The 17,121-nt window shown below is 37.9% G+C and overlaps 1 protein-coding gene across 8 annotated transcripts in view; it reads left to right on the top strand.

The window, feature by feature from the left end:
- Window positions 1-17,121, top strand: part of LMO3 (LIM domain only 3) — a 73,199-nt gene that overhangs the window by 8,499 nt on the left and 47,579 nt on the right. For all 8 annotated transcript variants that reach the window (XM_006034354.3, XM_006034351.3, XM_025216329.1 and 5 more), the window contains one exon: window positions 4,446-4,659. In XM_006034354.3, the coding sequence (XP_006034416.1) occupies window positions 4,454-4,659 (206 nt within the window). In that variant the 5' untranslated portion in view covers window positions 4,446-4,453. The remainder of the gene's footprint in view (window positions 1-4,445; window positions 4,660-17,121) is intronic.

The following is a 17,121-nucleotide window of genomic DNA, read 5'->3' as shown; positions in this document are numbered from 1 at the left end:
TAGGGAAACCCTAAGCTTGATTTGGACTGACTGGGTGTCCTGCTTGCTGTTTGGAAGAGCTACACAGGCAGTACCTTCATCCTGGGAGATTAGTGCTGCCTTCCCTACAGTTCAGCTGGAAACATGTGGGCAAGTTTTCTAGATGCTGTCTGTCTTAAGTCCTTCCCAGCTGGTTTTTAGAATAGCAGTACCCAAAACAGTGGTCTGTGAAGAGCTGGCTCACCCCCAAGTTGTAGGTACTCTATTTCCAGCTAATACATCATATTAAAAATGGCTACACATTTGCAAATGGCTACATAGACTGTATACTTGGTATAGGTATCCCGTAGGATCATTAAAGAGAAGCGCGTTTGTAATATAAATATGCATTAACATTGCCCATGTGACAACGTCCCTCTGCTTTAATTATCATTGGATTGAAATTGTTTGGGACCACAGGAAAAAGAGGGAGGGAATATTTTACACTTGCAGTAGAGATGTGGAAGAACTGCCATCTGTCTTGGGAGATGTGGGAACAGGGAAGAGAGCAGAGACTCTTCTGTAGAAAGCTTAAGTGATTCTTGCTCCATATTGTAAAATACTGTCTATATTAAATTAATTTTCACAAAAAGGGAAGTGGTTTCCTTCCAAGTAATGGAGAAGAAGGCTTCTAAATTTGGTTCATATCAAAAACCTCTTCCCTCTAAGAGGCACTGCAGGTTGAGTTCCTAATTTGAAAAGAATGTCTGTTGGGTGTGTCCAAACCACCTCTTTTCCACAAGCCCCAGAAAACAGACTTAGTTGTCTGTAGGTTGGGGTCTGCTGTCCTGGCTGAGAAATGGTTTGGCAACAATGAATAAAATTTAAGAACCTTGATATTTTCTACACAAGGATGTGATAAAGTGGTGTCAGATGTTGTGCCTAGGTATTCCCCCCCCACGAGTTGGAGGATTTGTGCAGGCATCAGCCTTACTTATAACATGATGATTTCAGATTGGCAGCACATGCTTTAAGAATCACGACGCTTGATTATTTCAGTTCTCAGATTTTAAAAAAATATTTATTTAACCTTGCATCACCATTGTAGCTTCACTTCAGAGTACAGCAGGACACTTGTTGTCTAGTTTGATCAGCTAGGATCAGAGACCGTCAGCCTGCGTTCTCTACTTTGTTTGCTTATCAAGTGGCAAATTTTTTACATTTAAGTCTTTATTTTATTTTTTAAAGCTGTAACCATATTAGCTTCTGGTTTATCGTGGATTCCCTCAAGCTAAGGATTAAAGTCCTAGCGCAGTCCTTCATCCTTCTGAACTGAGTTCCAAGAAGTTGACATAAGTTTTATATCTTGTCTACTTTATTTGTTTGCACTGTATATGTGGTTCAGGGACTGTCTTGGTTTTGTACAAAACCTATCATGCTGTTGCCATTTAACAAATGTTTATAACGGAGGAAAATGCATGGAAACTTTAAAAAACAAAAAAAACAAGGTTTGTTTTTGCTGTGTATAAGTACTAAAGATGCAGTTGATTTCCCATAGGGCATTTTTTCTCCAGTGTCCCTAGCAATAACTTTCCCAGGGCATTCTGCCGGGGCTCACATTGGCTCCCATTCTTCACTTTCCTGCCCCATTAATGGCTATTTCATAGATCTGTGTGTGCAGCTCACAGAGCACTTAGAAATGAAAGCTGCTGTATGGAGTGGATAGGTCTTGTCTATATAGCAGTGTCTCCACGGCTATAGCTATGCTAGCAGAGACCCATAACGTAGATGTAGAGTATGCTGAGGGGAGCTTTTTAGAAGGTATAGCCATGCAGCATACCCTGAATATGAACAAAATTGTTGATAGCACTCTGTCAACAAAGCTTCATTTGCCCCAGAGCTACAGCATGAGAGTGTAGCGTTTTCCACATGTTGGGCCTAACAGCTATGAAGGCAGAACTGCGTAATGTAGACCTGGCCATAGCCTGTAGCCTTGTGTTTAAGGGGCTAGTTTGAACCTGGCTATTACAGTTATTTCTAGCCATGCTGCAGACTTCTTGAGTGGGTCACTTTAACCTCTCCCTTTAGTTTGGCACTTACAAAATGGGGATATGTCTGTACCTCAGTTGGGGACTTATTTCACTGACTTATTATGCATAAGTGATGGGGCTGTATGTGTCCTTACCAATAGAAAAATAAAATTGCTACTCTAGTTCTATGAATTTTTAGACATCTCTCAGTTTAATGCTGATGTACTTAAGGTTCATTTGCATTAACATGATTAAGAATATTTTGTATGTAATGAAATCTTTAAATTAACAAAAGAAAGCATAACTCCACCGTGCACAAATGGAGTTTGTGTGTTAGGGAAATGGACTGTTTTAACTGCGTGCCACAATAAAAAAGGGAATTGCTATGCATGCTTCAGTGACAACTGAACTTCTTAAGCAAGACTTGAGTTGCTCCCCTTAACCCCTGGAAGCCTCTTAACTGGATCTGAATCTATGCGGACTGCAGTAATTCAGTGAGTTCCACTGCATGCAGCTCTATCTATGTTTAAAGACCACTTGGAAGAACCAGCTGGTGCAAAATTCAGCCATTTTTTTTCCTTCGGTGTTACACGCTTCTGCAGCTTTCACCTCTGTTGCAAAGGCTACCCTTGACTTTGTTCTGCTCATGAGCTCAATCTTTTATCTGTGGAGACTTGCATTCTCCTTCCTGGTGTCCTATCACACCAGTTGAGCTTCACTGGAAATGTTACAGTTCCAAATTTTTAACTAGAGGTAGTAGAGCACTTTTGGTGAAGAGGCCCTGACTCTGGAATCGGAGCAGTGGACGACAGTAAAGTTTGTATCTGACCTTCAGGTCCATCTATTTTTCCCAGCCTCTTCCTGAAGAGCTAGAGGAGGGAGGATTTGGATGTGGGATAGTTGTGTTTTGTCAAAAAAATTCTCATTGGATTTTGAGTGTTTTAATATTAGATTCATATTTAGGGACATAAATTGTTTAAAAACAAAACAACCCCCCCTGCTTTCATCAGGTTACCTGAAACACTGAGCAAAAGCATGCTGCTTGATATAATACAAGTAGGAAGACCAGTAATGTAGTCCTGTTAGGTATTTAAAAAGTGGGGGGACTCTAAGCTACTGATAGTGCGGTTGCTCTGAAGATGAGAGATACAAATGAATATCCTGCAAGCTCTTTCATGCAGTGATTTCTACCCCCTTTCCTGCCCTCCTTTTCCTTGCAATGCTGAACAACTAGTATAATTCAGGTGCTAATCCTTTAAAGGGGTCCTTTGGTCTGAAATAATCTATATAAGATGACTCTTATTTTTCCTTGCCAACTTTCCCATCTCAATTTCAGAAGTTGAATGGCTGATACCTATATTGGGAGGTTTCTACTGCTATATCTAAAGAGGTATAACAATTAATTTAGTTAATTTATCAAACCCATGTTAACAGTATTATGTATTGGCTAGAACTGGTTAGTGGGAGTCGAGAGAGGTAGATGCTCTTGGTACATTAGCCAGCATTGCCACTTGATTGGTGCAGGGGCAAATAATTCGCTAGAGTTGATCTCCCATGTAAGCACTTAGATTTAAAGGTGCTCACATTGAAAATGGGCAGGAGGTGAGGCAGGGTGTCATCTTAGATAAAATTTAATCTAAAATAATGGTCCCGTTAGTCTCCAAGAAGCCACCCTGCCTTCCCTTCTGCTTGGCTACAGAATAATATGGCTAATGATCACATTGAAAATGAAAGATCCTGAAGGCTAAGCATATTTATTTGTTTTTGTTTTGTACATCTTCTGTCTTCAGTCTTCCCACCTGTGAAAAGGAAAGGTTTTTGTATCTTGCAAGGGTGTAAGGCAGTGGTTCTCAACCTTTTTAGACTCAAGGCACTACTCACTTAATGTGAGACTCCCTTTAGAAAATGCCAGCTTTTTGACTACAGAAAAAATAATAGAATATCTCTGTTGCAAACACCTCAAAAAGATCACAACCGGGCAGAATGTTTTGAATACTATTTGAAATCTCTGGGTTTATCTTGTGAATGATCTTTGCACACCTAACAGGGCTAACATTGCTTGGCACCCTTGAAAGGCTCTTGAAGCACTCTAAGCTGCTGCTGCACCCTGGTTAAAAATCACTGGTGTAAGGCCTGCTTAACACTTGTATTTGGCACCAGGGGTATCAAAGTTCAGGATCTTTGGGGCTCTTCCTTAATATGAACTTGGTTGGATATTTTGCTGTTAAATTCAAAGCTTCAGTCAAAATCAGATGATATAAAAAAAAAAAAAAAAAAAAGTCCCGTAACTAAAATGTTCTCTTTTTTCCAAGTAACAGAGAAGGCAGAGATGTTAGAGAAGAGGCAAAGAACCCTGCAGAAATTCCCACCAGCCTGTTGGAGGAAATGAATCTTAATGCTGTTGGCAATTTGATGTGAGCAGTTTAAACACCTCATGCATGTGTATGTTTGTTTCAGGTATACAAATGCTCTCAGTCCAGCCAGACACCAAGCCGAAAGGTTGTGCTGGCTGCAACCGTAAGATCAAGGACAGGTATCTTCTGAAGGCCCTGGACAAATACTGGCATGAGGACTGCCTGAAATGTGCCTGCTGTGACTGTCGTTTGGGGGAGGTGGGCTCCACCTTGTACACCAAAGCCAACCTTATCCTTTGTCGCAGAGACTATCTGAGGTAGGAGTTGTCTTTGTTATTTAGCATGTAAATATTGTAGGCCTGCAGTCCTGTTAGTTTCGAGGTCTTGCTGCATAGGAAACAATACAATGCTGTGTATTGGGCATGTCTAAACTTCATGCTATTTTAATTGGGGAAAGTGTGGGGAACAGAGGGAATAGGAGTGTTCATAGATGACAGCCTTAGACTGAAGTCCCCTATTCAGAGATCAAGGAGAGCACACGCAGCATAAGTACTGTAGGTTTCCCACACTGGTGTGCTTCTACCCCAGCCATGAAGGTATCCTCTTGGCCCTCTACAGAGGCATTGCCATGTTCTACAGTAATGGTCCAAACAAAACACTTTAAAATGTGACTTCAAGTTCTGATAAACTGTTTTCATAAATTAGTAGCTTGTATAAGACTTTAGCCTCTAAGATGGCCAAAGTGCATCATTTTTGCTAATAGTGTTGAGGAATGTGGCCACTTATTCACTAAAAACTGACCTGAGCTCACCAATTTATTTCCATGTGCTGAATAACTTTGGTTTTTTCAGGTCAATACTGTTCATTTCTAGTCCACTAGTTGGAATCATCTCCATAGTCTGCTGCCAGTCCTTAGCTTAGGTAGTCCTTTACTGCTTTTCCATTAAGAGACTGTAGACTCAAATTCTCCAGTAGATATGTCCAAAATCTATTGCATGCTATAATTATTAGAATTTTTAAAAAAGCAGTTGCTAGCACATTAGGACACGGTACTGACTGGAATCACGATGGCACTGGCATTAAATAAGTTAGTGGTAGTTGGTACTGAAGGGGTATGTACCACTACACAAGTATAGGGGTATATGTGGTGATATAAATTTGGAGCCACTGTCTATAGTATTTTGAGAGGTGCAGTTACCAAATACTAAAATCCTATGGGTGTATAGGTACTTGAATACTACTATGGTGAAAAAAATAAACATATGGTACAATAGCATAGTTCTACTGATACCAGTCGCTAATACTTTTACAGGCTGCCCATAGATCTCTGGGAAGGGAAATGCAGTTGTGCTGCTGCTGCTTTGTCCCTCTTATTCAAGTTGATACTGACCTGCAGTACTAGCTGGGATGCTTTAAATGAAAGCTTGGATAGTTTGGCATACCGGGCAACCCTACAGGTAGCATCTACCCAAGTGAGTACCAAGCAGTGTATCATAGAATGGGACCCCAAGATGGTTGTGGTGGAGCTGCCATCAGAGTAACTAGTGAAGCAGTTTCTGGAAAGGGTCACTTGCTACAATAAGCTGGTAACAACAGTTTAAGAACATGTGTAATTAACTCCCTTGTTTATGACTACAAACTTAAAAGGAAGGGGATCTGAGCTACTACTTTTCGCCAGTAAAAAATGATAAAGGTGGCAGAATGTAAGACATTATCTTCCATGATGGCTGCTGCATTGGCTCTGCAGGTGAGCAGGAGTAAAAGCTTGGTTTACTAACAAATGGAAATCAAAGATGGAGTGACCTGACATGGAAGCAAGATGGGGCCAGGCTTCTACATGGTCATTTTCCCCCCCAACTATAATTTGACTGTATGCAAAATGAGTATTTACCTTTCATATATTAGCTGTTCATAGTATTTGTTTTCAGATCAGTCGAACTACAACCAACAGGTGAAAGAAATCCTGTTGCTGTTGGGTTTTAAATATTTCCAACATAGCTGTAGATTCCTCAGATTCCAGTTCTGGTGCATATTTTTTCAAGATACTTGTGAGTGTCTTGACTCAAACTTGGTATTTACTCTAAATTTCGAACTGATGCACTTAAGGTAATTGCAGATAGTCATTTGCCTCATTGCGTCTTATCTACTTGGTTATGCAGTGAACCTATAAAAGTGATCTTCATTTTAATGCTAATGTAGAAGCTAGTTTAAATGTTCTCTAGCTTTGTAGGCAAATAAGCTTTCATATTTAGTAACCTACTTGATATGAATATGAAGAATAAATTACTTTGTATTAATGATCAGATTAGGGCTAGATTACAGCTTCAAACTATCCTCTTAAAATTTCTCTTTATTTTAACCATTAATGGAGTCTTGGCTACATATAAAACTGTTCTAGCTTCCTATTAATTTATGTGGTGCCCTCTAGAGGATATGTGGTTTCTATGATACTATAAAGAGAGTGAAATCACTTATTAACTTGTCTTTCTCTGTTCGTTATGCCTTTCAATAAGACAGCCGTTCCTCAGATAGTATAAGCAGTAATGCAGCCACTTTGAAAATGTAACCAGGTAAATGCACAAACTATTCATGTCCTGGGTTGTTTGTAAAGATGTTTTCTCCATCTCTCACTTTCCTCTGTCTTGGGTGTGACATTTAAATTCCTGGCAAAAACAAAGCTGTAACATCCTGTCCATATCGGTACCTGCTAGATGCACATTGTGATCAACCCTATATAGATACTTGAGTTACCTGACATTCTTTTCCCCCATTTTAATCAGTTTAACTAATAAACATTTGTCTAACGCAAACCTAAAAATAATAGTGTTTTTAAAAATAGAAAGGGGTCGTTCCTACAACAAGACCTTTCACCCCTAGGGATATTTTAAAGGGAATTCTCTTGCAGTGAGGCTTCTGAGTCTCCTTCTAATGACATCAGAGGTTCAGTCTGCATGATTTAGAGGGGCAAATGGCATGGCTGCTTCAGAAGGGAACTCTATTTTAGCCAGTAACAGGACTCACTTGCATGAAGAAAGGGTTCAATGTTAGAAATAACATATTCCATGAAAATGAGATGCAGAGTATAATTCCCCTGCAGGCTTCTGTCTCCTACTTGCACACTCTTGGGTTAGAAAGTGAAGACTTAATTTAAGGAACTTACATTTTACTCCAGAATTTCATGTCCATTAACAATAAAATGGAATACACTGTTTAAAAAATATCCTCCCCTCCCTCCCCCCGCAATCCTCCATAACTGTGAAGTGACATCTTAATGTATCAACCTATCCCAATCTGTCCTCTATTCTGACTGGCAGCGTGTCCATTTGCAAGAGCAATATTCCCTTTGAAATCCATCATTACTGCAGTTAATAACCAGTTGTTATGTTAACAGCCCTTGGGCCGATAACTTATCAAACTGGTTGTTAACTGGAAGGTTATTACTTATTTTCAAACCAGAAGTACAAGCAGTGTGGAGGTGTTCTAGGTGCATATCACAGGTTACTTCTACCATAAAGAACTTAAAATAGAAAAGTGTATAGTGTTACCCTTTGGGATGGTGAGGGATTTGCATCCAGTTCCATCTGCTAATTTGATTTGCATGTTTGTAAGCACCCTTGGGCAGCATCCTGATTTTTGGGTACAAAGTGTACATGGTTCCATATCAGCTTTACTATTTTGTTTGTGCCTACATGTTCAGTAGCCTACATTTCCAGATGCACGGCAATGTGTGCTGCACATCTGAGATTAATATCTGGCCCTAAAAATGTGAAATGAAAGACCGACAATTACATGTAACTCAGTTGTATTAAATAATGAGCTTCCTCAGATGCAGTGAAAATATGAAAGTACAGCTGTGCTAAGCTAGTAGCAATGTAGGTCAATCACCCTTTTCACTTAGGTTTTTAACTACGCAAACCCTGCTGAGCGACCAATGACTACAAAGTGCTGTTTCATTCCTATTTAATTTTGGCAGCATTTTACTGAAGAGCAGGCATTCATGCAGCTAAATTATCTTCACCGTTTCTGGTTTTAACTCCAGCTCCATGACACTAAATGTTGGAGTGCATATCTCTTAGTAAACACAAAGAATATGGTTTCTGATTTTTTTTTTTTTTTTAAAAATCCATCTCAACATGGAAATTGAATTAGAACTTTTATTACTTTTGCATAATTTCTCCAGCCAGCAAATGGATCGTAGGAAAAGGATTAATAAAAGAATGTATGGTGGGGGGGCAGACTTGCCTTTTGAAAGTCTCTAGCAGAAGAGGTGAGGAGGATGGGGATACAAAGCATTGCAATTATTCCTTTTTTTCCCTTTAAGCTTGATGATGATTTGGCTTGTAAATTTACTACAGACTTTAAAAATATCACTGAAGAGCTATAAAGATGACTAGATTACTTTTGCTGGGGAAAGGGGTAAATTATATGTTGTTTCCTTTTTGTTTGCTGGGCTGAAGACTTCAGAGATGAACCAAGTTTAAAAAAATATTGCCACAGATCTTGTAAATAATGAAGGCTCACAACAGAGTAAAGTGTTCAGGCATAAACATAATAAAGAGTGCATCTGTAAAATATTTAATTGTGAAAAGATGGGCAAGCTTTTCAGGCTGCAAAATGGGAGTTGTTTGAGGTTGAGCATCAGCATTTCCTCTAATTCCAGAGGCAATTATTAAAAACATACTGTGTGCCAGGATACCTTCTGAGTGAAGGTCAGAACAATGCAGTTAAATTGTCTTCCAGTTTTGTGCTGATTAGCAGGTCCTGTTTCTCTTTTCTAACGTGGTTGAAGGCACATGCAAAAAAACTTCAGATGCCTCAAAATAATTCATCAAAATACATATTTGTTTGTATAAATTTCCATATGGATGCTTTCTGTGGGAGTGAAAGTTGAACTGTATTTAGAACAACATTATTGTACGCTATCTTCAGCTTTCTTAGAAGGCCAAGACCCATAAAAAAATTTAAGTACTACGTAAACTTTTGGATATCTTAAGTTCCACTGAACTAAGTGTTTTTACAGAACTAGGGTATAAGAACTAGCTTGGGTTTTTTCACTAAGGATTTTATCCTACAAAGCCATACTTACATGAAGTGGATGGGACTATTAATACAAGCAGACACTTTTGTAAGAATGGGCCCTAAAGAAGTGTTTTTGTTTGTGTTTGTTTGTTTTAATTTAATATAAAGTGGCAGCCCTCTGTCTTTTGCTTGGTAACTTGTGCATAAATAAATGTAAAAATACAGCCGGAGTCTGTTACAAAAAAAAAAAAAACTCCAAACCAAAAATCCCTATTGTAACAATCCTGAAGAATAACTTTTCCACAATTGCTAAATTGTTGTCATCTGTGAGGCTCCTTTGTCTATCTAGGATGTAGTCCTACATGCATGTGCAATTTGCTTACCGAAGACTGGTAATTATTAAACCTTTTTACTGCAATAACATTCTACCTGGGTAGACCACTTTATGAAATTGTATCCATTTTAGCTTTTAATAAAGCACATTCAATTAAACTGAAAGATTTTTACTGTTCAGTGGCATGTGTTGAAACCCTATAAAATTATAATCATTAAAGCATAATCTAAATAGTTTACCATTTTGGTTTGATACCATACACTGATTTCATGTTTACTGCTATTTCAAGGTATTTTTCTTCAAACCTGCTGAGTATTTAATAGAGGCATATTTTAAATATCTATGATGATTCAGATTTTAATCTCTACCTGGGTGAATACTCCTTCTCTCCAAGCTTCTTGAAAACTAGTCATTCTTGTGCTTTTTCACAATATTTCATTCATCTTCTAGAAGTGTTCAGGGAATTTTAAGAGAATTTTCAGAACTGTTTAGAAAAACTTGTGTATTCAAATCCAAAATACAGAATATTGTATTTTGTAAACCTGTTCTACACCATTTTGTGACTTTACTATAATACATCGGTTGTCAGTGAATCATTTTAACGCAGGTTTTGTCTATTTACAGTTACTCAATAAAATTAAATGGGTTTCATTGTTTATAATTTTGAAGCCTACTTTGTGACATATTTCTACAGAATGGTTTAAATATTCAAAAAAAGGATTATCTATTCCATTTTTTTATATATTTTTTTTAAGAACAGTCTCTTCTGTATCCTCTTTTAGTGTCTATAAATTCCCCTTGGGGGGTCCCTTCCCATCTAATTCTCCTAAGATGATCTTTAGTAGCTGTAATTTTTTTTTATCTAGCTAGTATAGTATAGTACGAGCTACATTAAACCTGCTTGCTTGAAGGTGCAAGTTTTACCAAATGTACACTGGTTTGCTTCATACAAATGTTTGAAAAACACTTTTTGGTTTTTGGCTGATCTTTTAACTTGAGCAATGTTTCAATATCCATGTCCACAGTATACTTTCAAACCATGCTGAAATGTTGCCTTGCACTTGCAATATAGTCATCTATAAGAAGAGATAGAAGCATAACTATACACCAGAGAGTATATCTATACGTACTGTATTTCAACACTATTTGTCTGCCAGCACATGGTATAAAGTGAGTTAAAATAAGGCCAGATTCCAATTCCTGTCCACTCTTCCTGTTGTTAAACTGTTCAAAATGCCTTGACTTTTCTCTATTTACTGCTGATGTTCAGAATTTTCCTTCTTTTTTTTTGTGAATGCAGTTTTATTTCTAATTTTTTCTGTTAAGTATCTTCATCTATTTTCCCCTCTCTCTTTTTAAATAATCCACTTGATTTTAATAGGTCTTTAAGTCCCATTTTAAAATCTGTGGGAATTCAGTGCTTTGGTATTTTTACATATCTAGCCCTGCATTTTTTTTTTCTTTCACATTTAGCTTGGATATAGTGTAAATTTTTTTTATAACATTAACATATGCCTTTGCAACACTAATAAGTATACATTTTCCATCTAAAAGCGGATATTAAGCAAACTTAAAACTTCCAGAATATATATTCTAAGGTATCTAAGTTACATTTTACAGTAAAAATTGACAGATCATCTGAAAGCTGTTTGATAGCAAAACTGCACTCAAAACCCAGCTTTTAGCCTTCTGAAAAGGGATGTAAAAGCAATCAAGAGTACCTTCTTTTTTTTTTCTTTAAGAATTTTAAATACATTTTTGACAGACATGTGAAGATCACTGTGAAATGTAGGTACAATGCTAATGTTCACTGATCTAGGATATCCATTTTATTTAGCAATCACAGTTTATGCTAAAATGAGACTACATTGTTACCAGATGCTTTGTATTTTTGAAGGCTTATTTTTCCCAGTGGAGTCTTTACAGTGACATGGAAGGCCCTTTAAATAAATCTAAACTATATCCACAGCCCTAAAGTTTTTTTGTGTGTTTTTTGGTTTGGTTTTTTTCCCCTGGCCTAAATGCACTTTAATTGAATTTCTGATTCTAACCTTTTAAGAAGCATATGTCTAAAGCAATGATTTTTACTTTGCCATCAAATCTTTGCTTTGCAGTTGAGCAGAAATAAAGGGTAGAAGTTTTTGGTGCTGCTACTGCAGCATTTCCTGTGTCTAAGGTTGGTGTGTGTGTGTGTGTGTGTGTGTGTGTGTGTGTTAAATATTCTAAAGCCTTTCACCATCTCGTGTCTCTTTAATTGTTTTTAGATTAACTTGTTTTGGGAAATTTATAGCTTTTCATTTGAGACACTAGGCCCTAAGATAGCCCAAGTTGTTTTTAAGTGTACATCTGACTCCACCAACTCCTCTTTTTCAAGAGCTGAATGGTGTGTACTTAGACATACCTGAGTCTCTGGGAAAATGTTTATTCTCTTCTGGAGGGATTAGAGGCAGTACAAAGCACCTAAATTTTGGACCTGGTCACACTGCTTATACTGCACTACTGTAAGATTTAGAAAATTGTTTTTAAAAAATTCTTTAGTATCTCTGGGGTAGGAATGCTATGAAGGAATGGGGGATCTTTACCCTGCCACAGCAAGAAAACACAATTTAGCCAAGGTGCTTGAACCAAATGTCTTTGTTGTCGAGACTAAAATAATTTTCTTAAAAGCCCTTTATAATTATGCTTAAATATGTTGCAAGATGCATGTATTTTGGGCTTGATGCAGCAATCGCTTGGTGAAATTCTGTAGCCTATGATACAAAGGAGATGAACTAAATGACTATAATGGTTTCTTTTAACCTTAAAACTTATTTCAGATGAGCCCCATGTTATCAAAGCACTTAATCATGCATTTCAGGCTAAGCATTTGAGAAGCCCTGCTGAAGTCAATGAGGCTACTTGTGGGCTTAATGTTGAGCGTGTGCGTAAATGTGTTGCTGGAGCTAAGCCAGGGAAATTCATAATTTAGTCTAAATTCTAACCTCAAATCACAACTATAGGGATTGTTAGCTGGAATAGGAAATGCATCTGCATATGAGGGCACAAGTACCTTTTTCTTATTAACCGGAGGCAATTTTTTTTTATTTTATTTTTTTTATACTTGGGTTTTGATTCTCTCCTGTTTATCTGTCTTGGAGCAAAATACCCAATACATAAGGGAAGCCATCACTAGGGAAAATCACCTGTTTCTTTCATAAACTAGAAAGTGAATGTTCAAGATCTGGATTGATATTCCATGGGAAATTCTCCTGCAGTTCCTGTGTTAAGTGGCATTCTGCAGAACTGTAATTTAAGCTTTCATCCTTTCTTTTGCAAAAATGATAATGTCTTGTGTTGGCACATACCGGATGAAAGTGAGAATTGCACAACATCTAAAGATAAAATTGCTTCGAGGGTGGGGGAGGAAGAAATCACAGATTTTATTGCAGCTTCCTTCTTATATTTTGAAGAGGTGAGAAATACACAGTCAAGTCTCATATCCAGACATACTGTAAATGGATGTATATTTTACTAGTTATGAAAAAACTACACAAAACCAAACTGTAAATATTGCCTTGAATTTGCATGCATTATTTTTCCATTACACTTTTCTGGCCAGGCCTATGAACTTGGATTTTGTGTATATTGAAAGGATATTATGGCAAATCTTTCCTCCCCCTTGCTATCAACTCAAATTTGCTGATTGGAGTTACTTGTATTAAGTCTGAGAAGTGTCACTCATCCAAAAAAATTCTCCAAGCATTGCAATAGACAAATGAATCATAGGAATTGGAGAGGGAAGAACCAATGTGGCAAACTGGACAAATAATAAAAACTCTGATACAACCTTCCCTAACTTTTAAATGAGTTCATTTATGCCACACATGTCCCCTTTTGTTCCTTTTCCATAAATGCTTGCTTATGTAAAGCTAAACTTGAATGTTTGCTCCAAGCAGATTTCAAAGCCACATACGTGAGTATTCATAACCTGGATCCTAGATTTGTAAGCCAGCATCTGTATCCAAAATACTTGTGAGTTTTTTCTTTTGCAACGGTGGGGAAAAAAGCATATCATGCAACATGCACACACAATTGTAGTTACCCTGCTCTACAGAAGTAGCAAGCATGATATACTTGCAGAGGTCTGCTATTTTCTTACTCTGCACTGACACAACAGCAACAACACAATCCCTATTGAATACTCCTGATTAAGAAAAAGATTAAGGAAAATAGCAATAGCTAATGCAGAGCTTTCTCGAGAAGGTGGATTCATTCGTTGGATTAAATTAATTGTCCTTAAGATTTTTTCAGCAAGGGTGTGTCTACATGCATGGCACTGAACCCTGCCAGGCAATGATTTCAGTTAGCGCCTCCAGTCAATATTGCAATAACTGTGAGTTGTGACTCAGGTCTTTTTCTTCCTATAAGAGCAATTTGTTTATACATATTTCCTGCTGCTTGCATCTTGGCTACTTATTTTCAGTGTTGCTATACCTGATAGAGAAAGATCTTGTATAGGAAACTGAGTCTCTTTTACAATTACAATACAGTGGCCAAAGAAGTGCAAAAACAGCCACCTTCCCTTAATAGAAATCTGTGAAGAAAATGCAGTTTTCTAGGAAACAGGGGAGTGGGGGGGAAGGTGGTTGTCTTTTTTACGTAAACTCTGGGAGTGTCCTGTAATAAATGGCTTCCTTGTGTGCCTTATTTAATTATAATTTAATATGTTAAAAGCAGGCTACTTTTATCTAATGCTAGACTTCATTCCTGAAAACAGGCACCACATGCGCAACTTTATTACCATGAGCAGTCCTTCAAAAATCAGCAGGGCCTTATTAATTTAAAGCCATGTGCGAGTGAATGCAAACACTCAACATTTGAATGTCTCTGCATACAGAACTATTTTGAACCAAGAAATTGTTTTACCCTAATTTCAGACTAATGTATTGCAGCACAATCATCCCAGATCACAGGGTGCCCCCCTGCCCCTTCCCGAAAATGCTCTCAAAACCCCAAGCCTATTCCCAGCTAGGTGCTAACTGACTGATGGAGCTTTCTGATTAAATGCAGCACAAACTCCACATAGTATTTGGCACCTATAGAAACCTCTTGTTTCTGACACACACTAATTCTTGGTGTGGTTGGTAAGACCACACTGTACAGAAGAGCATGAACCACTTCATCCTCTAATAGTTAAGACAAAAAGTATAACTTTTTTTTTAACTTGGATGTCCATATTTAGGCATTTATATAAAAGCACCCTGTTTTTCAGTAAAGGCTGAGCCCTGGTAAGAGTTCTCATTGACTGTAATAGTAGTTGCTTAGTGCCCAGTAGGCACATCTACACATGCACTGTAAGACTCGGTAGCCTGTTTTACTGCACATTAAAGCGATACGTCAAAAATGGTGCTAGTACGCTAATGCGCAGTAGAATAGGCATTGAGCATCACCTAAAGAGGGTGCACTACTGTGCATTAGCATAGTTAATGCACACTTATTTACTACCTTTATATTAAAGGTACCAGATTTCATGTGCATTAGTAAAAGCTCATTAATGCATGTGTAGATGCACTCGGGACTTCTGAAAACCTGGCTGCTTGTTTGGATGTTCTGAGTACTGAACTTCAGGCCTCTAAGCAACTTGTCTATTAAAATGTGCATTGACTATGCATTCACACTTAAAGGTTAGAAGGTCTCCAGGAACCTTAAACAATGGTAGCGTGGAGCAGTATAACCTGGTGGATAGGACAAAACTTTTAGGTAAGACATGGGATTCTGCTTTTGGCGTACATTAAGCTTTTATTCGTAGGCCTGTTTCCATATTGTGCTCCAGTGCCATGTTAATGGGCCTAGCCCAACATGCCTAAATTCTGAAGCCCCCTGGAAGTATTTGTTCCACTGGGATGGGGTAGGAGGTGGTTAATTGTTTACATTGTTTTAACAATTATCTGTGGGTAATTGTTTACACTGTTGTTAAAATGGGGGGGAGGGGGGGATGAAATGCTCGTCTGTGCTGAGCAAAAGCATTTTTTTTGTCTTCAGCATGACCCTTGATATTTATAGTAGGTGCTCCTCAAAAAAGTAAATTTAAAAAAAAGTGTGTCCCCCTTGAGAATTACCTATTTATTGCAGCAATCTGCAGACTAACAGGAAATGCTACAACCACCCAAGCTAGTGTGCTGTTTTTAATGAGGCTCAGTTCAGGCTGGAGTTTGCTATGAGCATTTCCCCTAGCACCTCCTTACCTAATTCAGTCATAATACTGTGTGAATTACTGATAGAAAAGACTAAGTGAATAAAACAAAGAGAAATGACTACATCACGAGCATACATTTAACTATGGGTGTCTTTAGTGCTTTTCTGAGGCGCTTTAATATCAGCCCTGATGCATCCCTGTCAGACTCCCAATTACCTTCCATCTCTAGGTGCAACCCTGCCTGATGATTTTCTAGCAATATCCATAACAATGCACTGCCCGGCCCCACTCAGTTTTATCTTCTCTGTCTTCATCAGTCGTCCTCTGCTGTTTAGGGACAACATTATGTTGCATTAAAGGAGTTACTCTTAAAATATATATCCTAGCTAGTATTGATCACTACAACTTCCTTTTAGAATTCATTTCTGTGCATCTTAAATCATGATTACTGTAAGTCAGGGGGTTTTTTTGTTCTGCCAAAACAGACAGCTGTTCTCCCTCTACCCAACCAAATATACCTGCTATACAAACAAACAAACAAAAAAACCCCGAATTTAATCTCTACAGAAGCTGAGTTATTTGTAAAATCTACTGTAGTCTGGCAGGTTCCCAGTCATTCATTTACAGGAATCTACTGTGTCTGGCAAAATAACTCTGGAAGTAAATATGCTATTTTTTAACACAGGTAGGTTTGCTATCTTAGCAGATAAAACATGTTAGGCAGATAAAAACAGTTTTTTCTTGTGTCTTTTTAAAAAGCAGCTTTTAAGCCTCTAAGGTCACTTTAACAGACATGCTTGGAAAAAAAAAATTGTTGGCCGATTCCACATTTTAACCACCTCAAATCTTTTGTTCCAAAGTCTAATTTTTCTCCTCAGTCAGTGTGATCCTGCAGGGGTTGTTTTTCCGAAAAGTAAATTCTTGCTACCAATTCCTAGCTGCCTAGTGGTTGGGTTATTAATGCTGTATGCTGTCAGAATTATATAGTAGTAATGCACCAGGAGAAGGCTGGACTCTTTTTACCAAACTGGTCAACTGATGGAAGGATTAAAAAAAAAAAAAATGTGGGGAGGACACAGTTGGAGAAGTGATAGAAAGCATATTTAGTTTCCTAGGAAATATACCATCACTGGTCGGTGAAAATCTCTTGGAGAAGAGGTTTGGAAACTCCCATATCTACAAAAAACTCGAAGTTGAACCCTCCAAACCTTGAATAACTGGGTCGTGTACTTCTTTCATCCACTCCCACCT

This window comes from Alligator sinensis, unplaced genomic scaffold (assembly GCF_000455745.1).
Source record: "Alligator sinensis unplaced genomic scaffold, ASM45574v1 scaffold963_1, whole genome shotgun sequence".
NCBI classification, from domain to species: Eukaryota; Metazoa; Chordata; order Crocodylia; family Alligatoridae; genus Alligator; species Alligator sinensis.
This window is presented reverse-complemented; position numbering and strand designations above follow the sequence as displayed.